Source organism: Mytilus galloprovincialis, chromosome 1 (genome assembly GCF_965363235.1).
Source record: "Mytilus galloprovincialis chromosome 1, xbMytGall1.hap1.1, whole genome shotgun sequence".
Taxonomy (NCBI): Eukaryota; Metazoa; Mollusca; class Bivalvia; order Mytilida; family Mytilidae; genus Mytilus; species Mytilus galloprovincialis.
The window spans coordinates 66,444,487-66,471,925 of NC_134838.1; the positions used below are offsets into that span (position 1 = coordinate 66,444,487).

Below are 27,439 nucleotides of genomic sequence, written 5' to 3' on the forward strand. Positions count from 1 at the left end.
CATCAAAACCATTGGTTCAGAGAAATCAATTTTATTTTGCAGATACAAACATGGAACGTTTGTATTTTTATAACTAGAAGCTACAGTAAAACTACCGAAATATCATTGATTGATCAACCCAACTAGAGTCATCAGGGAAAATAGTTCTTACTAAAGAACAAGTATAAATTTAAAACGAAGTGTGTTATATGAAGCAATTTTTTTTACAAAATGGCTTACATATATTTAAAGCAGAGATACCCAAAAAGTCCATTTTTGTACTTTGAATTCCTCAATTGGACAGATGTTAATTACTGCTGTAGATATAAAGCACTTTGAAATGACGTCAACTGTTTTACTTATTTTACAATATATTATTTTATTTATCATATGCATGTTTATATTTGAAGACACTCATCAACAGACTTATATGATTGAACAGAGGCATTTGATGCAAATCTGTATAGAAGTCAAATGAATTAAAACTATGAAGAGAAAACTACTGCAATACTTTTCTGGATGAAGAAACACCTAAATAGTTCAAATAACTTATAAGACTATAAACAGTTATTAACAAAGAAATAAGGAGACAGAAAATCGTACACATGATGATAAAAACATTTTCAGAGATTTGTTCATGATAAACAATGAACAACTAACAAAGTAACTTATTACAATTGTTATATCTTTATATAACTGGTTCATCTAATAGAATGTTCCTGTAAGCATTATATTTATTGCCGCTCATACCATTTCAATGGTTTCCAACTCGGATTAGAAGAACCACTTGGTTGTCCTTCGTTTTGCTGGTTTACTGAAACATAAATTAACATAAAAACGAGATAACGGACAGTTAATTTTGAAATAATCATAGTTAGTTTCAGCAGTAACATTTTGATTATCAAAGTAACATACTTTTACTATGTTTAAGAGCGTTTCCAGAAAAAATCTCGTACCGAGGTTAGCTCTCCTTACATTCATGGATACAAATTTACGAAAGACTGTGTGGTGAATGTTACGGTAAAAGTTTGTATTACTAGTTCTATTTCTCTTTTATTTTGTTAGCACTTTAGATTATTTTACATATATTACTTAGATGATGTACAATATATCATTAAACCTATTAAGCTTTAAAGAATGTAAATTCAAATATGTATCATGTATTTTCAGTGATAGGTAGTGCTGGAGACAGTCTTTGTACCAGAATAGTTTACTGATAAATGTTAGTTTATATTTCGTTTATAAGTGACTAGACTGAGTAAATAAATATTCGTGTTATTGCCGATATTCAATCTTCAAGTATAAGATGGACATTCAGTGACTGTTCACTAGTGTTAATTAAGAAATAATTCCATGAATTATTTCGATTCTAATAGGACAAATAAGTTCATTCAAATACTGAAGCTAGGGTGGGTATGCCGTGTGTGTAGCTGTTCTTTTTTACTCCTTGTTAGATAAATATTCTCATAAATCTTTAGCTTGCATTGATTATTTCGTCAATAACCGCTAGAAAAAAATATGTTTAATTCTCAACCCAATATTTCCGATTTTAGATTTACATGTTTTCTCGTAAACTACCGTCAAATCCAAAATTGACATTTCGTATCGAAGGAGCTGTCATGTTGACTCGCTAAAATTAAATGCAATAGAAAACAAAACAAAACAAAACCTACCTCAGAATTCCATTCAAATACAGTATTAAACGAACTTCGATGGTTACAAAAATGTTTGTATTTTTGTGACATTGAAATAATATTGTTTTTATACTGCAACTTAAATTAGTATATTGATAGCTTTTAAAATCGTAACATAAATATCAAGCTTATTTTCATCCTTTAATGAACCCCTGATTGTAGAGAAAGTGATGTAATCGACATGGCACAAAATATAGCTGTGTTACTATATTTATGAAATAAACAAAACTAGTTGCAATATATTAATTCTTTTTATATGCATAAAATAAAAGTTCTTTTTTTTTTTGTTTTATTACAATTTCTAATACAATAAAATTGGCAAAGCGTTTGCAAAGTAGGTTCAAATACATGTGGATTTACGTGGGAGGTATGTTGTAACATCCATTATTATGGATATCTCTGAGTCTGTGCTAAGTATAGATATATCGAGATTTTTCACACAGTGTTGTTTACAAAGCGAAAGAAGCACGTCATATTAGAATATGTATTTTGATTGAGTTAAGTCAATGTTAGGAATCTGATGTTCAGTAGTTGTCGTTTGTTGATGTGGTTCATAACTGTTTCTCGTTTTTCTTTTTAATAGATTAGACCGTTGGTGTACCCTTTTGAATGTGTTTACACTTATCTAGTAATTTTTTTAGGCTCATTATAGCTTGCTGTTTGGTGTAAGCCAAGGATCCTTGTTAAATAAAACAGAGAAAAGACCGTACTTTGACCTATAATGTTTTTTTATTTTTACAAATTGAGACTTAGATGGAGAGTTATCTCATTGGCACTTATATCACATCTTCTCATTTCTACATTCATATTATGATATATTTTTTGAGATAGAGTGTGCGAGAGACAGTCGTTGTTCCAGTATAGTTTATTTATATATATATAAATGTTAGTTTTTTTTAGTTTGAAAGTGACTAGAATGAGTAAATGAGTATTCTTGTCATTTGCCGGTATTCGGGCTACCGGTTTACGATATACCTTATCAATTATTCACAGAATATCATTTTCATATAATTGTTTGCAGGTTAAACAGGTTTTGTATATAATAAACACCCTGAGAAATTTACATAATAATTACAGGTTAGCAATAGCATTGAATATGTGTAAACAATCCGATGATATTCTCCCAACCTCTGAGATGTAAAAAAAAGTTTCTACTCACTTTCAGATGGTTCGTGAAGCTTTTCGTGGTAGTCACCAGGTCTATAAAAAGTCAATCTAATTAAAAACCGATCTCTCATAGCTCCTGTTTCTGATATGTCGCGTGGGAGATCTAACGAAACCCGCTTTGAGGTCACATGTGAGTGAACTAAAAGTCATGAATTTATAAAGATATGCAAATGAGTTGACGACCTATTAATAAGCCAATCAAAAAAGTTTATGAATTATTATGACTGACGATTTCGTCGTAAAACAACTGAGTTACATCCCTTTGTCTTACGTTAAACTTCCAAGATCGTGGAAGACTCAATTTCATTGGTCGAAAAAGACACACCTACGAGGTCACTCACATGTTACCTCAAAACGGGTTTCCTTAGATCTCCCACGCGACATATCAGAAACAGGAGCGATGAGAGATCGGTTTTTAATTAGATTGATAAAAAGTGCATTGGTATTAAAGAATTGAAATTATAAATTATCATCTTCGGGGCCTAAAATAAATAGTAATTTGTTTCCGTCTTCTTGTCATCACTTGTAAACAAACTTTGATTTGAAACGGTCATTTTGAGAAGGAACCTTTATTAAAGACTTAACAATAAATAATTAATTCATTTTAATTCTTTAATTTAATTTTTCTTGCAGTCAAATAAGATATGTCGTACTTAATATTCTGATTGAAATCAATGTTGTTTTTATCTTTTATAGAGGCTGAATTTAAGTAAGAGGCAGCTATTGTCAATCGATGTTAAAAGTTGTTTTTTTCCAAAACATACATTCAGTTAAAAACGTAAAATACTCGTAAGAGCTGTAAATCATCGAAAGGCCGGATGCGTTAAAACACAATGTATTTACAAACTTATCAAGACCAAAGGGAAATACACAAAACGTAACAAACCCAAACGACTGAATTTATAGTTATCAAAAGTACCAGGATTATAATTTTATACGCCAGACGCGCGTTTCGTCTACATAAGACTCATCAGTGACGCTCAGATCAAAATAGTTTAAAAGCCAAATAAATACAAAGTTGAAGAGCATTGAGGATCAAAATTCCTAAAAGTTGTGCCAAATATGGCTAAGGTAATCTACTCCTGGGGTAAGAAAATCCTTAGTTTTTCGAAAAATTCAAAGTTTTGTAAACAGAAAATTTATAAAATGACCATATAATTGATATTCATGTCAACACCGAAGTGCTGACTACTGGGCTGGTGATACCCTCGGGGACGAAACGTCCACCAGCAGTGGCATCGACCCAGTGGTGTAAATAGTTATCAAAAGTACCAGGATTATAATTTTATACGCCAGACGCGCGTTTCGTCTACATAAGACTCATCAGTGACGCTCAGATCAAAATAGTTTAAAAGCCAAATAAATACAAAGTTGAAGAGCATTGAGGATCAAAATTCCTAAAAGTTGTGCCAAATATGGCTAAGGTAATCTACTCCTGGGGTAAGAAAATCCTTAGTTTTTCGAAAAATTCAAAGTTTTGTAAACAGAAAATTTATAAAATGACCATATAATTGATATTCATGTCAACACCGAAGTGCTGACTACTGGGCTGGTGATACCCTCGGGGACGAAACGTCCACCAGCAGTGGCATCGACCCAGTGGTGTAAATAGTTATCAAAAGTACCAGGATTATAATTTTATACGCCAGACGCGCGTTTCGTCTACATAAGACTCATCAGTGACGCTCAGATCAAAATAGTTTAAAAGCCAAATAAATACAAAGTTGAAGAGCATTGAGGATCAAAATTCCTAAAAGTTGTGCCAAATATGGCTAAGGTAATCTACTCCTGGGGTAAGAAAATCCTTAGTTTTCGAAAAATTCAAAGTTTTGTAAACAGAAAATTTATAAAATGACCATATAATTGATATTCATGTCAACACCGAAGTGCTGACTACTGGGCTGGTGATACCCTCGGGGACGAAACGTCCACCAGCAGTGGCATCGACCCAGTGGTGTAAATAGTTATCAAAAGTACCAGGATTATAATTTTATACGCCAGACGCGCGTTTCGTCTACATAAGACTCATCAGTGACGCTCAGATCAAAATAGTTTAAAAGCCAAATAAATACAAAGTTGAAAAGCATTGAGGATCAAAATTCCTAAAAGTTGTGCCAAATATGGCTAAGGTAATCTACTCCTGGGGTAAGAAAATCCTTAGTTTTTCGAAAAATTCAAAGTTTTGTAAACAGAAAATTTATAAAATGACCATATAATTGATATTCATGTCAACACCGAAGTGCTGACTACTGGGCTGGTGATACCCTCGGGGACGAAACGTCCACCAGCAGTGGCATCGACCCAGTGGTGTAAATAGTTATCAAAAGTACCAGGATTATAATTTTATACGCCAGACGCGCGTTTCGTCTACATAAGACTCATCAGTGACGCTCAGATCAAAATAGTTTAAAAGCCAAATAAATACAAAGTTGAAGAGCATTGAGGATCAAAATTCCTAAAAGTTGTGCCAAATATGGCTAAGGTAATCTACTCCTGGGGTAAGAAAATCCTTAGTTTTTCGAAAAATTCAAAGTTTTGTAAACAGAAAATTTATAAAATGACCATATAATTGATATTCATGTCAACACCGAAGTGCTGACTACTGGGCTGGTGATACCCTCGGGGACGAAACGTCCACCAGCAGTGGCATCGACCCAGTGGTGTAAATAGTTATCAAAAGTACCAGGATTATAATTTTATACGCCAGACGCGCGTTTCGTCTACATAAGACTCATCAGTGACGCTCAGATCAAAATAGTTTAAAAGCCAAATAAATACAAAGTTGAAGAGCATTGAGGATCAAAATTCCTAAAAGTTGTGCCAAATATGGCTAAGGTAATCTACTCCTGGGGTAAGAAAATCCTTAGTTTTTCGAAAAATTCAAAGTTTTGTAAACAGAAAATTTATAAAATGACCATATAATTGATATTCATGTCAACACCGAAGTGCTGACTACTGGGCTGGTGATACCCTCGGGGACGAAACGTCCACCAGCAGTGGCATCGACCCAGTGGTGTAAATAGTTATCAAAAGTACCAGGATTATAATTTTATACGCCAGACGCGCGTTTCGTCTACATAAGACTCATCAGTGACGCTCAGATCAAAATAGTTTAAAAGCCAAATAAATACAAAGTTGAAGAGCATTGAGGATCAAAATTCCTAAAAGTTGTGCCAAATATGGCTAAGGTAATCTACTCCTGGGGTAAGAAAATCCTTAGTTTTTCGAAAAATTCAAAGTTTTGTAAACAGAAAATTTATAAAATGACCATATAATTGATATTCATGTCAACACCGAAGTGCTGACTACTGGGCTGGTGATACCCTCGGGGACGAAACGTCCACCAGCAGTGGCATCGACCCAGTGGTGTAAATAGTTATCAAAAGTACCAGGATTATAATTTTATACGCCAGACGCGCGTTTCGTCTACATAAGACTCATCAGTGACGCTCAGATCAAAATTGTTTAAAAGCCAAATAAATACAAAGTTGAAGAGCATTGAGGATCAAAATTCCTAAAAGTTGTGGCAAATATGGCTAAGGTAATCTACTCCTGGGGTAAGAAAATCCTTAGTTTTTCGAAAAATTCAAAGTTTTGTAAACAGAAAATTTATAAAATGACCATATAATTGATATTCATGTCAACACCGAAGTGCTGACTACTGGGCTGGTGATACCCTCGGGGACGAAACGTCCACCAGCAGTGGCATCGACCCAGTGGTGTAAATAGTTATCAAAAGTACCAGGATTATAATTTTATACGCCAGACGCGCGTTTCGTCTACATAAGACTCATCAGTGACGCTCAGATCAAAATAGTTTAAAAGCCAAATAAATACAAAGTTGAAGAGCATTGAGGATCAAAATTCCTAAAAGTTGTGCCAAATATGGCTAAGGTAATCTACTCCTGGGGTAAGAAAATCCTTAGTTTTTCGAAAAATTCAAAGTTTTGTAAACAGAAAATTTATAAAATGACCATATAATTGATATTCATGTCAACACCGAAGTGCTGACTACTGGGCTGGTGATACCCTCGGGGACGAAACGTCCACCAGCAGTGGCATCGACCCAGTGGTGTAAATAGTTATCAAAAGTACCAGGATTATAATTTTATACGCCAGACGCGCGTTTCGTCTACATAAGACTCATCAGTGACGCTCAGATCAAAATAGTTTAAAAGCCAAATAAATACAAAGTTGAAGAGCATTGAGGATCAAAATTCCTAAAAGTTGTGCCAAATATGGCTAAGGTAATCTACTCCTGGGGTAAGAAAATCCTTAGTTTTTCGAAAAATTCAAAGTTTTGTAAACAGAAAATTTATAAAATGACCATATAATTGATATTCATGTCAACACCGAAGTGCTGACTACTGGGCTGGTGATACCCTCGGGGACGAAACGTCCACCAGCAGTGGCATCGACCCAGTGGTGTAAATAGTTATCAAAAGTACCAGGATTATAATTTTATACGCCAGACGCGCGTTTCGTCTACATAAGACTCATCAGTGACGCTCAGATCAAAATAGTTTAAAAGCCAAATAAATACAAAGTTGAAGAGCATTGAGGATCAAAATTCCTAAAAGTTGTGCCAAATATGGCTAAGGTAATCTACTCCTGGGGTAAGAAAATCCTTAGTTTTCGAAAAATTCAAAGTTTTGTAAACAGAAAATTTATAAAATGACCATATAATTGATATTCATGTCAACACCGAAGTGCTGACTACTGGGCTGGTGATACCCTCGGGGACGAAACGTCCACCAGCAGTGGCATCGACCCAGTGGTGTAAATAGTTATCAAAAGTACCAGGATTATAATTTTATACGCCAGACGCGCGTTTCGTCTACATAAGACTCATCAGTGACGCTCAGATCAAAATAGTTTAAAAGCCAAATAAATACAAAGTTGAAAAGCATTGAGGATCAAAATTCCTAAAAGTTGTGCCAAATATGGCTAAGGTAATCTACTCCTGGGGTAAGAAAATCCTTAGTTTTTCGAAAAATTCAAAGTTTTGTAAACAGAAAATTTATAAAATGACCATATAATTGATATTCATGTCAACACCGAAGTGCTGACTACTGGGCTGGTGATACCCTCGGGGACGAAACGTCCACCAGCAGTGGCATCGACCCAGTGGTGTAAATAGTTATCAAAAGTACCAGGATTATAATTTTATACGCCAGACGCGCGTTTCGTCTACATAAGACTCATCAGTGACGCTCAGATCAAAATAGTTTAAAAGCCAAATAAATACAAAGTTGAAGAGCATTGAGGATCAAAATTCCTAAAAGTTGTGCCAAATATGGCTAAGGTAATCTACTCCTGGGGTAAGAAAATCCTTAGTTTTTCGAAAAATTCAAAGTTTTGTAAACAGAAAATTTATAAAATGACCATATAATTGATATTCATGTCAACACCGAAGTGCTGACTACTGGGCTGGTGATACCCTCGGGGACGAAACGTCCACCAGCAGTGGCATCGACCCAGTGGTGTAAATAGTTATCAAAAGTACCAGGATTATAATTTTATACGCCAGACGCGCGTTTCGTCTACATAAGACTCATCAGTGACGCTCAGATCAAAATTGTTTAAAAGCCAAATAAATACAAAGTTGAAGAGCATTGAGGATCAAAATTCCTAAAAGTTGTGCCAAATATGGCTAAGGTAATCTACTCCTGGGGTAAGAAAATCCTTAGTTTTTCGAAAAATTCAAAGTTTTGTAAACAGAAAATTTATAAAATGACCATATAATTGATATTCATGTCAACACCGAAGTGCTGACTACTGGGCTGGTGATACCCTCGGGGACGAAACGTCCACCAGCAGTGGCATCGACCCAGTGGTGTAAATAGTTATCAAAAGTACCAGGATTATAAGTTTATACGCCAGACGCGCGTTTCGTCTACATAAGACTCATCAGTGACGCTCAGATCAAAATAGTTTAAAAGCCAAATAAATACAAAGTTGAAGAGCATTGAGGATCAAAATTCCTAAAAGTTGTGCCAAATATGGCTAAGGTAATCTACTCCTGGGGTAAGAAAATCCTTAGTTTTTCGAAAAATTCAAAGTTTTGTAAACAGAAAATTTATAAAATGACCATATAATTGATATTCATGTCAACACCGAAGTGCTGACTACTGGGCTGGTGATACCCTCGGGGACGAAACGTCCACCAGCAGTGGCATCGACCCAGTGGTGTAAATAGTTATCAAAAGTACCAGGATTATAATTTTATACGCCAGACGCGCGTTTCGTCTACATAAGACTCATCAGTGACGCTCAGATCAAAATAGTTTAAAAGCCAAATAAATACAAAGTTGAAAAGCATTGAGGATCAAAATTCCTAAAAGTTGTGCCAAATATGGCTAAGGTAATCTACTCCTGGGGTAAGAAAATCCTTAGTTTTTCGAAAAATTCAAAGTTTTGTAAACAGAAAATTTATAAAATGACCATATAATTGATATTCATGTCAACACCGAAGTGCTGACTACTGGGCTGGTGATACCCTCGGGGACGAAACGTCCACCAGCAGTGGCATCGACCCAGTGGTGTAAATAGTTATCAAAAGTACCAGGATTATAATTTTATACGCCAGACGCGCGTTTCGTCTACATAAGACTCATCAGTGACGCTCAGATCAAAATAGTTTAAAAGCCAAATAAATACAAAGTTGAAGAGCATTGAGGATCAAAATTCCTAAAAGTTGTGCCAAATATGGCTAAGGTAATCTACTCCTGGGGTAAGAAAATCCTTAGTTTTTCGAAAAATTCAAAGTTTTGTAAACAGAAAATTTATAAAATGACCATATAATTGATATTCATGTCAACACCGAAGTGCTGACTACTGGGCTGGTGATACCCTCGGGGACGAAACGTCCACCAGCAGTGGCATCGACCCAGTGGTGTAAATAGTTATCAAAAGTACCAGGATTATAATTTTATACGCCAGACGCGCGTTTCGTCTACATAAGACTCATCAGTGACGCTCAGATCAAAATAGTTTAAAAGCCAAATAAATACAAAGTTGAAAAGCATTGAGGATCAAAATTCCTAAAAGTTGTGCCAAATATGGCTAAGGTAATCTACTCCTGGGGTAAGAAAATCCTTAGTTTTTCGAAAAATTCAAAGTTTTGTAAACAGAAAATTTATAAAATGACCATATAATTGATATTCATGTCAACACCGAAGTGCTGACTACTGGGCTGGTGATACCCTCGGGGACGAAACGTCCACCAGCAGTGGCATCGACCCAGTGGTGTAAATAGTTATCAAAAGTACCAGGATTATAATTTTATACGCCAGACGCGCGTTTCGTCTACATAAGACTCATCAGTGACGCTCAGATCAAAATAGTTTATAAACAAACGAAACTACGTTTGTATCGTAACTTGGTAAAGACATTTGTAATAAAAAGAAATGATAGTTTATATTGGTGTTATAACTGTCCAAAGCTTCTACTTGTATGTCAATTGTTTATAGTTTCGCCTAAAACTAACAGAGTCATCTAGAAAATGTGACATTTGAATTCAGTTGCCCAAAATATGCACACCTTCATTATAAATGTCAATCACATTTTTTTGTCAATGTTGGTAATTTAGGAAACTGTATAATGTGTAAAAAGAATATGAAAAAGGATGTTTTCGGACATTTATCATTTGTCTGAGATATACTATACATTTCTGGGAATATTATTGGTTATTAGCGTTCGCGTGGAGACCGTGTATATTCCATTTTAGGATAGTAGGGAGGTGGGGCTTATTCCAATACACGGTTAGTAGTAGAGTTGCGAATTTGGCGCACTATTTGATTATTTAAATGAATTGAAAATTCTGTTTAATGTTGTTATATCAAGGTTGTTGATATTAAATTGTTATAGTTGACATAAGTTTTTTTGTGCAGACCAATGGAAGTAGGTTCTTAAAATTTAATACTTAAACACTTTAACATATAGAATATGAAGATGTGGTATGATTGCAAATGAGACAACTCTAGAATAAATTCAACAAATAGAAAAAGTCGGTAAGATAAATTCGTTACATAGTGTACTAGTGACCTAATACGATAAATACGGGGTCAGTAAATTCCATATGGGGTGAGAGCGAATTCACTGACCCCGTTTATATCGTATTAGGTCATTAACACACTAAGTAACTAATTGTACAGGAAGGTTGTTGGCATGCAATGGACATCGTACAAAAATTTGCTTTGAAAAGGGGTGAAGATAAATGAAAGGAGTAGATCCGATAAGGGCCGATTTTGGCCTCAAATTTCAGGTTCATCTGACGAAAGATTTTGGACACTTTTTAAACCCTTAAATGTCTATTTCAGTTGATTCAGTTAGTTTATGTAAAATATTTTAACTGATTTAGTCATTAAAAACTCTCCGATTCAAGCTTAAATATGAAAAATCTATCAAATATGCAAAAAAATGTCACTTTTCATATGGTTTTTGTTTAAAATGAAAATGGCCGATTCCGTGTTCATTCTCAACCTTTATATATATTATGTATTATCATTAAATACAACTTACTTTTCAACATTAATAATGAACACAAATGCGGCCACTTTCATTTAAGACGGAAACCGTCTAAAATTTAGCTAAAATGCTAAAATGGTGAGGATTTTAGTAATTTAGCATGACTTAATGATGCTAGTACCCGATATGTGCATTGTATTGTCATAAACAGTCCATATTTATTTAGCAGAAGCATATTACTTTCCAATAAATAACTAAAATTTACATTTTTACAATTTTGTAAAACTGCTATAGTTTGGGGCCAAAAAGGGATCTTACTGGACCTACTCCTTTACACAAAACATGTAAAAGCATTAAAATATTTAATCAAATACCGATTGTATATGGTGCATAAGCTTTAATTAATTTCACATAGCAAAATAATAAAGGTGTTTGACACGTTTTGTCTAGAATAATAGTTGACTTACCGCCCTCTCCATGTACAAGAAAATCCGTTTTTGTAACACATGTAGCAAGGCAAAACCATAATTATAAGTCCAAGAAGACCAGCAATAATAACCCATGCTGGGTTAGCAGGGTATTCCCAAAATGTAATAGGTCGTTCCGTTGTAGTTGTGGTAGTTGTAGTAGTTTGCGGTATAACGATGAAAACTGTTGCTGTACCCTGAAGACTGCCAGTATCTGTAGCCTGAACAATAAAGCTAATACTTGAACCATAACCATAACTTGTTAAAGAATTCTTCAAGTATAAATCTCCATTTGCTTGAATTCCAAATGTTTCTGTTCCTAAGGCCGTTTGGTCAATGCTATAAATGAAATTTCCTGGAAAATGCATCAGTAAATATGAATTCATCGTAAAAAAGAGTAAAAAGGATTTAAAACTCATTAGCGAAAAAAAAAAATACTTGCACTGACATAGTAAAACAAGACTTTAAGGGCATACGCTACAGTTTTGATCCCATATTAAAATTTTGCTGACAATTTGCATATTAGCTATTTTTTGTCTGATTTAATCAAATATGTAATAAAAAATACACCTTCTTGTGCTACTTTTTGAGTAAAATGAGGTCGACATTTTTTTATATTTGCTCAAAATTCGGATTTGTGGACGTGATTTTTTCCTTTCGACAGATCTACTTAACCTTTTTGTTTCAAAATTGAAACACAAGCTGTTTTTTGTTTAATTATTTGTAAATTCTGTTGTTATTTGATGTCCTTTAAATTTGTGCATTTTGTATTTTTAAATAACTCATATTTATCAAATGTTCATGAATGTAGAAAAAAAAAATTTGCTGTATATTTATCAAATTTAAAAACAATTGCTCAATTGACGTTTTCATGAAAATTGACACGCATAATCGTCTCATGTAAACAAACCAAATAGCATTTAAAAAAGGAGGGGTCCATGAAATCGTTTTCAAGTTAAATAAGTCTGAATGATAAAAATCAGTCGAAGACTTCATCTTTTCCCGATCAGTCATAGTTTGACGTCGCAAAAATAACAATACACGTTAGCGACGTCATTGCCACTCCTGTAACTGTATCGTATGCCCATAAGTCTACAAAACCCAACACATAACAATAGACTGTGCGAAATGAAATACTTGGATTATTACAGGTGCTCTGGAGAGAAAAGCATATTCATTATCACTGGTGGCACCTGTTTGATTGCGTATCAAAATATAAACTCAGTGATAAGCCTTAATTCTTAGGTAACAATCTAGGAGAACATGTGGAATGAAGAGACAAACAAAAGCTCAAAATCACTTAATAGACGACTGAGCAATAAAAATGTCGGCATAATCCGAGAACTTCTCGGGTGTACTCGATAAATAAACATTTGCAGCAATCATCGTTTCGCTCATGTCATGTGAACATTCGAATTTGTAGACTTTTACAGTTGAAGGTGTAATACCACCAAATCATGGTACGTCACATCCGGTTGTATACGAAAGTAGGTCTAAAAAAATATTCCCTTGAATTTGACAGTTGTAGGTAATTAATCCTACATTTTATTGCAGTAAAAACATTTTTGTGTCATAAACATATGTCTTGGGTATTTCAAAACACCATTATTTTTATTTGGGATTTCTATAGAAAATTTTGTAATCTTGAGGTTACATGGTGACTAAACCTTGTAAACAGATAAAACAAGGGGAGACATTTGATTGGTTAACTTCCAATGATGGTTATTTTCTTATATGCAATGAAATGTTATGTGAATTTTTTTCTATAGTACTGGACAGGATAAAACTTTACTCATGCCAAGTATTTCTTTATTTGAAACAAAGATAAATTCTGCACATTTTTTTGAAAAGTGCAAATTTAACAAAGACTAATAGGGGAAAATCAATGGTGGTATTACACCTGAAGTAAAAAAACATATTTTTGTCACCACGAAAAGTAGAAATAATGCATTTTGAAACATATACATGATATATGATATGGTGGTCAACCTTAATGATAAATTTCGTATATCTATACACTTTAATGTGGTCAATTCAACCTTACCAAGAGGAGCAGTTTATTAAATACATTCCAGTTAAGCAGCAACCTTATACTTCTAAATCGTTAAGGAAAAGGAAAGCCCTGGTATATGTTTTTATTTTAAGTTATATAATGTATATACAATCATTTATGGAAGGTTCCTTTGTTTGAATTTTAAAACTGAAAACTATAAAATAGCATATGTCAGATGTTAAAGTTAATCAGATTATTGTTTTAAAATATGTATTGAATAATTGATTTTCTAGTCTCAAAGGTTTGAATGTAATAATAATAATAATTGAAAAATTCAACAACTGTCAAAGATGTCACTTGAGACCTGGTCAAATATATTTAGATGTGAACCGTAACACTTGGATACAAGATGCCTTATTTGGTCAAATGTTAAGGGGGCTCACGGGTCTAAATCAACTTTTTTTCTAATATAGGATTTTGCTATTTTTTTCTATGATTAAACTTTATCTTATACCTAATTGAAATATAAAATAAAAATATGGGGTCACCGTTCATTTAAGCTCACAATCTGCCTCCGTAAGAAGCATACATTTTTTGTTAATGTTCTTTTTTTCTGTTGAACTAATAGGTGAAATATTGGTAATATCGAAATAAAAAAGAGCTAAATTACAGAAATCGCTTAAATTTTACAATTATTTAGTTTATGTACAGCTCGTTTGAAAACAATAATAAAAAATATAGGTCACCGATGAGTTAAAAGAGATATTTCAATTTAAACGTCAAAAAATGACTTTTTTTTTGCACCAAAGGGAGATAATTTGGAGCTTTTTCAATGATATAAACATTTTTAAAGTCATCTGTGGCCAAACCAAATCGATTTGTCTGGGTGATTTTTGTACCATATTATAAAGTAATGACTAAAAGTGTTTGTAAAGAAAAAACAAATGTTTAATTTTTTGCTGAATTTTTTTATACCCACGAGCCTCCTTAAACGTTATTTATTTGTAAATGTGTAATTTTCGAAGTATAAAAAAAAAACCAAAGTCTTAATACAACTGGCATTTTTCATTGAAGTACTAGCATCTTCAGAGTTTTCATTCTTTTTATTTATCAATACAATAAAAAGATACGAAGGATTGTTAAAATCACTTACCAAAGGGTCCAGTATCGGCATCAGTTGCAATCGTGGAACCAAAGACAGAGTTAAGTGGGTAATTAATATCCAGGTAGTAGGTAAACAGATTGTTTGAAAACCTTGGAGCATTGTCATTTATATTATTAACGGTTATTGTTAAAGATGCACTGTCTGTAAATGAACCGTCTGACACAACCACTGTACAAGTAAAGGATATGGCAGAACCAGCAGCATCAACATCAATGTTAGTAGTAAGGCTTATGAATCCTGTTGTTGGGGCTATCGAAAAATATCCAACATTCGATGCACAGGTCATTGAAAACTTATGAGTGTCACCATTATCCTCATCTTGAAAGAGGTAACTAGGGTCAGCTAAAGTAGTACCAGCCTTAAAAAATGTTTGACATGTTATGAAGATATTTGTCGTGCTTGATATACTGAATATGCACTCTCCCTTAAGATTCTAATGATCCATGTGATAGGAAGGCAAACTGAAGCAGCTGAATAATGTTATTGTCTTAATAGGGAATTACGTTATCAGATATTTATAGGTTTCATAACGAATTAGAATTGGATACCGCTTCATATCAACTCGAGTTATTGGATTTCAATATTATAATAAAGATGTGGCGAGTTTTTTTTTATTACCATTTAAATTAATTTATGAGATTTGAAAACAAGTGATATCCAATTATCAAGAGTTTTTCTTCTGGTCAACACTCCTATTGTGTTAAATAAAAAATTCCGTGAATCTTTGTTCGAGTCTTTTGCACATAATAATATAACGATATATATCTTTTTAGATGTTTTTCGGCGTGTATCTTGAATATCAGACAGTTTAAAATAAATTTGCAACGGGATATTCCGTTTAAATTACACATGTTCGTAGCTATAACTAAGAAAATGTCCCGATATTTTGCGTTATGTTATGTTATTTTATTCTTTGTCATAGTAATCAAAATTCCCAATTTAATTCATTAAGTTCAAATTTACGCCAGTAATGTGAAGATGTCACAAATATTCATTTATTCATGGACATTGTGAATTATTTAACAAAATAACAGATGAGATAAATTTAACAAATTGTCAATACTTGTCAATAATTGTAATATATTTTAGATTATGGTTTCTAATAGAAAGAAAGCATCTAAAGTTTAATACATACCACACCTTCATCAACACTTAGGGCATATGCCTTCTTTGTAAACACCGGAGCCTCGTTTTGATTGACTATACTTATAGATAGATTCTGAGATGCCGAATCTTTTGTGTCAGTAACTGTTATCGTAAAAGTGAAGGAAGTTGATGATACGCCCTCGAAATTAATATTTGTTGATGAAGATGTACTGAAAAGGCCATCTATAATTTTTCAAAAAGAGTAAGTTTATCAAAAAAAAAAATAGACATAATGAATAATTCATATTTGTTTTTGAAGTACATAACTTTGTTTTGAACTGTGGTATACTACTGTTGGCTTTATCTATCGCATGCTGTAGCAATATTTTAACCAGGCAAGTGGTTTTCGATTTTCGGTTTCATTTGTTTAGGAAAAGGTTATACTTTGCATTATGAATTAAGAATCAAAATATACCTGCGTATTATATAATAATCTTTATTTGTCATATAAGTAACATTATACTTGTGACATAAACAAAAGTAACTAGTATATTGATTTCACTGTTGGTTTGTTTTGAAAGTTTACATTATTTGCTGGTTTACATAGTTTCTGTTATATTTACTGGAAACGATATTACGATTTTTATTAGATAGTAAACAGTTGTTAAGGGTAAAAACTACTGTAAGTTGTAAGATATAGTAGCATGTTTCTGTACAATTACAGGAAGCAACGTTTTGACTTAAAATTTCTGTAAGTTATTCATGAAATCGTTTGTACTGGTCGCACTTTTTATTTCATAAGACATAGCAAGAGACGCTTACATTTTCGACTCATACTACCTCGCTTTTGTAAGTTCATGCGAATAACTCATTTATTTTGTTAACTTGAATTGTCACCACTTAATTGACTTCCGTCCCCTCATAAAGAATATTATAATATAATAAATTTAAAATATCATAATAGGGGTTTCGAATAATGATATAGTTGCAACTGCGTGACGAGTTTAACGATTAACATGTCGGCTTAGTCATTATCTGCCATACAAAGATTATTACTCAAACTTCGTTTATTCTTACTTAAGGTTCATTTTCCGACAAAATACCATACATATCTCTTTATGCACCAGTTTTAAGCTTTCACTGAATTTGTCAGCTAGTATAGTGATGCATTATCCAGGTATGTAAATAATTCTAAAGTTACATTGTTTCTCCTTAACTCAAATAACACAACACATTATTGTAGTAACTTACTTGAAGGATTGATATCGAAATACGACACCCCATCTGAGGGGAATGACATCATTGTGTATGTGTGTGTATCTGCACCATCATTGTCTTGTATTGATACTTGAAAAATGCTCAATCCTAGAGCGGAATTTTCGGACACCACTAAGGCTGACGGTAGTGGTAGATTCTTTATAACAGGGACGTAGTTTATATCTGAAATAGGTCAATAAGGAATGAAAAGACACCAAATGTAATTTCAAGCTATATATAAGACATATCTCTTTAAACGTATAACTTAGAATAGTTCAATCCTTTCTATTTTAGATTGGTCTAGTAAAATGTTGGATATGTTAAAATTTATCATGAATGCTTTTTGTCCAGGAATATTTTTCTTTGTTTGTTACAACACCTGTATTTCTCTTTAATATAAACCACACTCTTGCATTGTCTTGGATATGTAATTACATAATCAAACATCGTTGTCAATATAATCGAATTTTATGCGACTGTCGTACAAATGAGAGGTTTAGCTAGCTATAAACCAGGTTTAATCCACCATTTTCTACATAAGAAAATGCCTGTTCCAAGTCAGTAATATGACAGTTATTATCCATTCGTTTGATGTGTTTGAGCTTTTGATTTCGCCATACAGCTATGCACGCTTATGGTTTTACATCTAGTCGATATATGTTTGGCTTTGTAAACGATCATGCTATCATCAAGCTGTTTATGATAATAGCATAGCTACTGATTGATATAGTTTTCTCGAAAAACATGACTTATTTATCAGCTTTGAGTATTTCCGATCCGCATACTGTTTCTTTTGTGTTTTTGTCTTCTTGTAAGTTGATTGTTTGTGATTCTTGTCGATCTGAACTGTCAGATCCTTTTAACTTTTTTTAACGTGTGTGCTTATGTTATGCTATATCACCAATATACACTGCTAGGGTAATGTTTAGCCATCACATTATGTTAAAATTGGCCAAATTAAGTATACTAGTATACCTGTCCAAGTCAGGAGACAGTCATTTAGTGGCTGTCGTTGGTTGCTGCTTGTTATATTTGTTTTTACTTTTTTGTTTTTCGTACAAATTTGTCAGTTGTATTTCTATTTTTGAACACCGGTATACTACTTTTGCATTTATTGAATTGTTTAACTTTTGGTCATAACATACCATTTATACCTTACTATTATATACTATCCATATAGTTGCTTATACTACTGACTTTGGTGTCTGGTCGATAGTTTTCTCATTGGCAATCATAACCATTCCATTGTTCTTCAAGAATATCGACACAAACAGTTTACAAAAGTTTACGAGATGGTATATCTCAACAAAGACGTCCAGTTAGAGGTATCGTATTAAAAGCTTAGTACTTATCAAAACGATCTATATATTCTGGCTCCTTCACGGATATTTCTTTATATCGTTATTTCAACAATGGCGTTAAGTAATCAAGATATGATTTTACCTAGCACATGAACTGTCAATGATCTAGGTCCCGCTGTCGACCTTCCGTCGGTTACATAAACATACACGTCATAAGCTGGTATAAATTCACCTTCAATAGACCGCTTGAGCACTATTTCTCCAGCTATAAAATATTGAAAGAATAAAAAAACCTAATCAGTTAAATTTTACAATTTTGCGAATTTTGCGATAATATTAATATGAAAGAAATACTATTTTAACAGTTTTTCTTATAATTAAAAATTATGTTCCTTGTAAAATTTATAAAATATTATTCTTGTTTATAAAAAATTACAAATAGGCAATAAATAACCCTTTTTCATATTACCGACTTTAACGTTAATATTTTTCGACAGGTAACCTACCTTCTCTGTGGTAGGACATCCTGGTACTGAGTAAATCAAGAACAATGTAAATAAGTAAATTTAAGATTTCAATAGGTACAATTTTTAGGGAAAGTTAACTGTTTACATGATTTCTATACATTACTAAATCATCGGAAAATAGTGAATCCCCCCCCCCCCCCAAATTGCACCTATCATATATTTAATTTATTTTGTTGGCTGCTTGTAATTGACCGAGTACCAGGATGTCCTACAATAGAATATGTAACCTGTCGAATACTTGTAGAACCAAGAGTCAAAAGTCGGTAAATGAAAATGGTCTATAATTCATTTTTTACATTAAAAAAATAATCTTACAGTGATATATTTCAAATGGACAGTTGGTTGACGGTACACAAAACATTGAGAACTCCACCTGGTCATTTTCTGGGTCAGATATATCAACGTCGAAGACAATTTGTCCAATATAAGTTGCAATACTCGACACTGATGTTATATCTAAAAAATAAACAAAGTCAATTAGATTTCATTTAAGTTAATTTACAAATAAAAATCTAGTTTTTTAAGGTTAAGCACTTTACATTAACAATCGGCTTTGCAGTGGATACAAGTATGTGTCTCTCTTACTCAAATCTTTTTCATTCGCTGTTTAAATCTAGCAATTTGACCTTTATTTGCATCAGTGTAATTAACATGAACTATCGTATCAAAAACTTTAAAAAATCAGCACACTAAAATATTCTAACTCTGTACTATTGTTCTCAATAAAGTAATCCCAACAAAGTAATAACAGTTAACTGCTAGTAGTCTGTTGTTATTTATGTATTATTGTCATTTTGTTTATTTTCTTTGGTTACATCTTCTGACATCAGACTCGGACTTCTCTTGAACTGAATTTTAATGTGCGTATTGTTATGCGTTTACTTTTCTACATTGGTTAGAGGTATAGGGGGAGGGTTGAGATCTCACAAACATGTTTAACCCCGCCGCATTTTTGCGCCTGTCCCAAGTCAGGAGCCTCTGGCCTTTGTTAGTCTTGTATTATTTTAATTTTAGTTTCTTGTGTACAATTTGGAAATTAGTATGGCGTTCATTATCACTGGACTAGTATATATTTGTTTAGGGGCCAGCTGAAGGACGCCTCCGGATGCGAGAATTTCTCGCTACATTGAAGACCTGTTGGTGACTCTCTGCTGTTGTTTTTTATTTGGTCGGGTTGTTGTCTCTTTGACACATTCCCCATTTCCATTCTCAATTTTATACAGTATCGATGGCAGTACAAGATTGTTTTTATTATCAGTTACAAAGTTTCAAAGCATTTTACTTTTTAATCACTTGACTCAAATATATGCTTAAAAACTTACTTTGAAGGTTTAAAAATACAGGTGGCTTGTTACGTAAAACGTTCATGAAGAAGACACTGGAATCGGGGCGTCGACCGTCTCTACACTGGATATCAATTCTGTAAGTTCTTACCAGATCATATTGAAGACTGGGGTTTGATTGCAAAATTATATTAAATTCTGCAAGAAGAAGGTTTTGCACATACATACCACATCTTCCTATATCTATTGCACATACATCCGCCTTTTGTACAAAACTGTCATCTACTCTTTGGTCGGGTTGTTGTTTATTTGACATATTCCACATTTCCATTCTCAATTATAGTATTCAACTTATGTCACGAAAAACAATCATTTATATGTTACTTTGCTGTACACGATATGTGTACATATTTTAGAGAAACACGCACAAGCGACATAATAATTTACATTATATGTAAAAAACGAACTTAAGGATTTGATACATGCGCAACGGTATGAAAGTTGTAAAAAATCGGTTAATTTGAAATGGAATAACATTTCTTTTTTTTTCTAGAAAGGAGAACAGTGATTGACGAAAATAAGACATCAGCCAAGCGATGTAAAACACTAAAGACTTCTTAATCATGTTAATGACAATGTTATTTTCGTATGTCAGACAACAACAGTGTTTCGACATATATAAGTGTATATTTTATGCTAACCTTTATTTGTAATATGTCGTTCAATTTTTTGTTGTTTTCTATTTTAGACTAAAGTCCCCTAAATAAAAGATGACAGTTAAAACTGTTTTTGAATATTTTGTCAAATTTAAGCTATGTTTGTGAAGGCGGAGAACTATTGCTAAACGAAATACAAAGCTAAATAGTATAAAGACGTAGAAAGCTATTAATTAATGTATTCTATATTTCAGTATAATACTTCACAGCCGCAGAGAATTAATGATGAATTCTATGTACGCAAACATGATGTAGTTACAGAAAAAAAGATAAATAGAATCGTTAGTAACATATAATTCTAACCAAATCTTGCAACTGCAAAGACCATTTATGGAATTCTATCCACCTACAAGACAATTGTCAAGAGATGCGAAAGATAATTCCATATTTTAACATTATTTAATATAATTTCAAATAAAATAATGTAATTTGTAACATTGAAAAATCCGAGGATTACCGTTTGGAAGAGAACAAAATATCCTTCTAGAAAAGGAAATAAGCTTTTTAATATCAATTTTCGTTTTCACATATACCGTTTAATCCATTAAAATGTTACTTACGATTAAAGTTGGTGGATGGCTTCATGAATATAATATTTGTATTGGGAGTAATTGCTGTTACAGAACACGTTACTGCAGTGTTTTCTGGGTCAGTCACAGAAAATGTGTAAAGTGTTGTCTCTACGACAACGTCTTCTTGTATATCGGTAGCTCTGGGAAGTCCGTTTATTGAAGGAGGCTGAAAGTACAAAAAATAGATTTATTTTATGCTATAAGTCTACTGGCAAATAATTCATGCTTTATCAGGACAATATTTTGGACAATCAACAAAGGACCCGTTTGGCATGATATGAAGATAGCTTGTTCACATTTATTTTTTCTAAAAGTTGTAGATATTTAAAAATAAATTATCTTTGCATGTACAAATTGATATAACAAGAAACACTCATTGTTGAAGGCCGTACGGTGACATATAGTTGTAAATATCTGTGTCATTCGGTCTCTTGAGAAGAGTTGTGTCATTGACAATAACACCACAACTTCTTTTTTATACTCACCTCATTTCTAATAAGATAGACCGTATACACACCCGCTGTGTCATCATACGTATCAGTGCAAGATAAGTCTAACACATATGCATTTTGTGCGTCGTAATCTAATGATGCACCGGTCGACAGGAATATTCCAAATTCTGAAGTACATACAAAGCAGTTGAAAACGCAAGGAATCTAAGAATTCAAGTGTTACAAACATTATTTTGTCAAAGCTAATATCAAAACAATAGGAAAACTAAACAAAATGGTAAAATCAAACATGAACATTAATGAATATTTGAATGAGATGGTGTTGCCAAATATGATCTTGATTCAGGAGTATGAAGCTTAGATTTGTAAAAAAAAAATTTACAACTTGGCGGAACTTATAAATGAACAGAAATGAAGATTAAACGTCAATGCTACAACATGATTGCAACGCAAAAAGAAAACCAAAACAAACCCAAACAACAAACTATGTTTAACAAATTATATTATACGTGTATGTCTATTGAGTTTACCAAGCAATACATCGTCCTGAATCATGGCAATTTCATATTCTTGTACCATTACAAGGGGAGATAAAACAGAATAAAATCCATATTAAAGACACGCCGCATATATATATAAGCTAGACACACACGTACATAACGGGGAGACAATATGAACTCATATAAATAGTACTTATCTTTAATAGAAGGTTTTCAGGATGACAAATGCAAATAAAAAAAAAGAGAAACATACGTAAAGTTTAATACTGTCATGATGTTAAAGAATGGTCGTGTCAGGTCTTCAAGGAACATTATGGTGATACAACTTACTTGTACTGCCGGAAATACGTTTGATTTCAAATGGAACTCCGGTAAACAACGGTTTACAGGTTGTCGGCTGTGTGTCCGTGACATCAAGAGTATGAAGTAAGGTCTCTGCTGATAAGTCCTCTGATATAGTGGTTGAACTACTGGTAGCCAAACTTGTAATAACTGGTGGCTGCAACATCAAATGTTACTTATTCAAGGTGATGAGATTATAGCAATTTTTTGAATGGTACAACCTCCTCTCTCGTCCGCTCTCTATACATTTATAATCCAAAAATCTATTCATATTGCATGCCTTAATGTGAATTTGTTAAATCTATCCTCCCAGTTTCTACGGTATGCGTTTTAGTGTTATGTCTATGCATTCCCTAGAATGTCTATTTGGGAACTTTTATGTTTCCATTTTGGAGGAATAAAGATTTTGTGTAATGTGAGTTTGTTAAAAAAACTAAAAATATTCAGGACATCGTTGGTTTATGTCCTTTATGGTACGTTCCCGTTTTATAGTTTGTTGATCCACCAATATTAGTTCTATGTCGCAAAAATAGAAGCTGTTCTACAAAGTTTTGTTATTTAATCCACTTAGTTTTATTTAAAGTTTTTTCGATAAATAAGTACTTCTATGTATTTTGGACGAACGTTCCAGGACAGGAAAATAATAAAAGCTGTCAACTGTCTTAACTCCTTCAGAAAACTAGGAATTGATGCTCTAAGATTTACCATGCTTAACCGAATCAATTTCTTGGTGCGCAATAAAATCTAGGTATTTAAAACATCACGTACTATATTGTTCTGTTTTAAATGCAGTAAATTATTCGATTATACTTACATCATTCTCCACCCGTATCGTCAGAATGCCTGACGACGATCGTGCACATGGATCAGTTACAGTAAAGGTCATCGAATGATCTCCAGGGGAAAGAGACACACCAGACTTAATTTTAACTTCCACTGTTTGTCATAAAAAGAAGAAACAATATGTACTTTAGATTGAAAGTAGTATAATTTTCCCGGATTGAATTGCGATATATCAACGACTTTTATACATAATTATAGCTATTCTATATACTTTAAGCCTAATTAAGATTGAAAATCTCGTCGGGTTTTCTGATTGTTTTTCAAAGTGATGTCTTTTGTTGTTTATCAGTTTGCCTAGAGAATGGTGCTTTTTCTTTGATTTACATGGCCTATTCCGAGCTTTTGTATTTCTTTTTTGGTTTGTTAAATCTGGTTTTGACCATCTATGACTTTTCGTAAATAACATTTTATGATCAGTCAATTAACATAAAATGACCACACATATAGGTAAGCTTCTGAATTAACAGTTTTCCTTTGAAAACACATACTTAAAATGAAATGCATGTACTGACAGAATGCTCAATAATCTATAATACTAAAATTACGAGGTCCAATTTGTCAGCCGTCATCACGTAAAAACGACGAATCACAGAATTCAACTTTATATAAAACTAATATAGTACAAATGTGTAGATTAAAAATTACACCACTCCAGGCCCTTTTGTTTTCCACGTAATTAATATTGCCAATAATTAAGATGTTCCGGGTCGAGTCCGCTACCGATACCAATAGTATATTCACCTGTTACCTATTACCTTATCTGTACGTTCCGCATCTGACAGGCGCACCACCAAACGTTGTATTCAGGATTAATATGCTATATACACGGGTCATAACCACAGGGTTGACACTACTAAATTGTCAAATTGTTACCTATTGTAGTATTTTAATCAATAAGACTTTCTAAGATAACAATACGAATACTAAAAATCTGGACTAAAAATAAGGCGTATAGGTACAGTTTTCAATTTGTTAGTGGTCATGACGTAAAACAGCGAAGCAAATAATTCAACTTTATTTATAACTTATATAGGACAATGCTGTTGATTAAAAAATACTCCATTCCAGGACCTTTTGTTTTCCAAATAATTAATATTATTGTTTCAGTTCGACGGGTTCAAACAGAAAGACTTGAAAGCAGAGAAAAACTGTGTATCTTATAATCGGCATGACTTTATCAGATGACAATACTAATACTATAAAATAAGGCTTGCGCATAGTTATATACTTTAATTCAGTCACGGACCCGTGATATCACGGGTGTGTTCTAGTAGATTTAATAATGATAGTAAAGTCTTACAAGTATTAAGGTCAAGTTCAAAGAAAGCAGAGCTTGTTGAATGAGCTATAGTCAAAAGTCCAGCATCTTCAATATCACTGTCAATCGCAGCGACAGTAAACAGAACAGTTCCGGCTACTGCATTGTTACTTATTGCCACAGTATCATCTAGGTTAGTGAAAGTTGGTATTTGACCTACGAAAAGATTAGCCAATTAAAGAACAATATAAAAAATAAATAAAACTGTAATTAAGTAGTTATCGTATGTTGCTGTGTCAACTATTTATTTTTGTTCAATTTTTTGTACAGAAATTAGGCTGATCATAAAACTATCAGAAGGATAATCAAAATATAAGTCAAAGGGAGACCACCAGTACAATTGCAGAAAACGACAACAATACTAACAACAGGCTACATGACACTTCTTTAACCGTTGGTGATATCATGTGTTCCTGATGTTAGTGCAACTCCTGCAAATTGTGTGAATAGGTTAATTTAGCTTTCTAATGTTTTCAATAATAGAGGATCTCCGACGTGGTACATAAAAATATTTTCGGAAAAACTAATGTATACATTTGTGAAAATTCTAACATCAAGATGAAAATCCTATAACCTTGTTTAAAAATAAATTTTCACGTATACCTTTTTTGTTGACTGTCCTTAATCATTTCTGAAAATGCACATCTGAATCATGGTAGAAATATACAGGTATAACTTAATTCATACTGTCCATCTTAGGCATACAATTGTGTATACAGAAACATTTATTATTAAAAAAATATTTTTGGTTTGTGGTATTTTTAATTTTACCCCGATAACATTAAAACGGGCTTTTCAAAACAATGTGGTTTATAGTCGTTATTTGAAAATAAGTTTATTGTTAAACTTATGAAGCGAATTTCATCCGCAGTTGTGTTAAATTATGGATATGTCACGATATTGTCGATATTCACTGTTATAGAATTTAGATCATTTGTTGTTATGCCACCGTAAAATATGTGTTGTTTAAAATAAAAAAAAAAACAACTTACAATATCGTCTACAAAATGTACTTTACTTTGATTCTATAGAATTGAACTGATAAGCTTGTGGACTAAACATTTTACCGGAAATTTTTACACTCAAACTAACAGCGTAAAAATAAAACCTTTCACATATTTTTCATATTTGTAAAGGTACAAATATTTTATTTTTTAAAGTTATCCCATCGGCTTATTTGTTTCATGATATGTTTAGGTGATGAGATGAAGTAATGTACACAATTATCATCTAATCTATCTATTATGCTTTGTATGAATTCAACCATTGTATCTAGTGAGTTACGGTATTCATCTTCCAATATTATTTCTACAAAGTATATTCGTGTGTGTGTCTCAACGGTGACACCAGAAGAAGAAACAGTTGACGTTATATTTGAATTTTTACCCAATAAAAGCAATGAAAAACTGATATCGAACAAACCCAACATTGACTTTTTGAAGAAATACAATTGTGCTGAGGATTAGGGTTCAATTTTAACAACTTTAATAAATCCTTGGCTCTCGGTCATGAAACTTTACTCAGTACTCCGAGTACAAAGTACGTGTTCGAAACACAAAATCCAGTATTTTGATTGGTTGATTCTTGAGTCTTGAGTACAAAAATCGTGCTCGAAAGTTTTATGACCGCAAGGCCTTATCTACAGTGACTTTATAAATTAAGTGTACTTGGAGTTACTCTTGCGTGAATTGCATGGTCTCTGTTGTCGCCACTAGTTGCTGCACCCCAGTCAAACGTTGTCTCGTCCGTATCAAATTTAGCTGTTCTGTAGTCATCTCCATCATCGTATGTGATAATAAACCCATCATATTCATAACTAACAAATAACAAATTAAAGAAATAAAAATATGTTTCTTTAAATCTTTATTGAATCTATACAGTAAATATGTCTATATCTTAAAAAAACACACAAGAAATCTGATTTTCGTATGTTTCTGAAATAAATAGGATAAAGTCATGAAAGTATGTTTTGTAAATGACCGATACTTTTATTTAGTCCGTTTATTTTTCTTTAATATGAGAAAAATTCCTTAATTGATTTCTTTTCAAATCAACATTTTTATGTTGATGTACGTTAATATGTAATGAACTCAATTTCATAATTTATGGTATTTACTAAAAGTTACCAATTAGTTCTCTATGCTAATTCTATGGAATAAATGCAAGTATAAACAGTCTAACAGAATTCCGATTAAATCAATAACAACATACATGTGCGTTTTATATCTATTTTATTGTACCACATGTCTTATCAAATCGATCATCACTTTTTTACTTTTGATTTTTGGTTTTATATTTATTTTGTTTG

General features: G+C 32.8%; 1 protein-coding gene across 1 annotated transcript; it reads right to left on the reverse strand.

The window, feature by feature from the left end:
* LOC143082124 (cadherin EGF LAG seven-pass G-type receptor 1-like) lies at positions 1–26,941 on the reverse strand. Its single transcript, XM_076257684.1, has 15 exons — positions 26,799–26,941; positions 25,114–25,287; positions 23,785–23,906; positions 22,959–23,127; positions 22,162–22,295; positions 21,665–21,842; positions 20,428–20,586; positions 19,421–19,561; positions 18,721–18,843; positions 17,272–17,460; positions 16,070–16,263; positions 14,923–15,292; positions 11,777–12,131; positions 2,833–2,873; positions 1–793 (listed from the first exon to the last, which is right to left on the reverse strand). The coding sequence occupies exons 3-15, from the start codon at positions 23,854–23,856 to the stop codon at positions 714–716; spliced, it is 2,205 nt and encodes a 734-aa protein (XP_076113799.1). The 5' UTR covers positions 23,857–23,906; positions 25,114–25,287; positions 26,799–26,941; the 3' UTR covers positions 1–713.
* Positions 26,942–27,439: the final 498 nt, after the last annotated feature.

Excerpts from the sequence above, each read along its gene's own strand:
- LOC143082124 (XM_076257684.1), bottom strand. The coding sequence starts at position 23,856 with ATGACCTTTACTGTAACTGATCCATGTGCACGATCGTCGTCAGGCATT. Across the intron at positions 23,128-23,784 it reads CGATACGGGTGGAGAATGAT|CCACCAGTTATTACAAGTTT; the intron begins GTAAGTATAATC and ends TTGATGTTGCAG. Across the intron at positions 12,132-14,922 it reads TGCCGATACTGGACCCTTTG|GAAATTTCATTTATAGCATT; the intron begins GTAAGTGATTTT and ends TGCATTTTCCAG.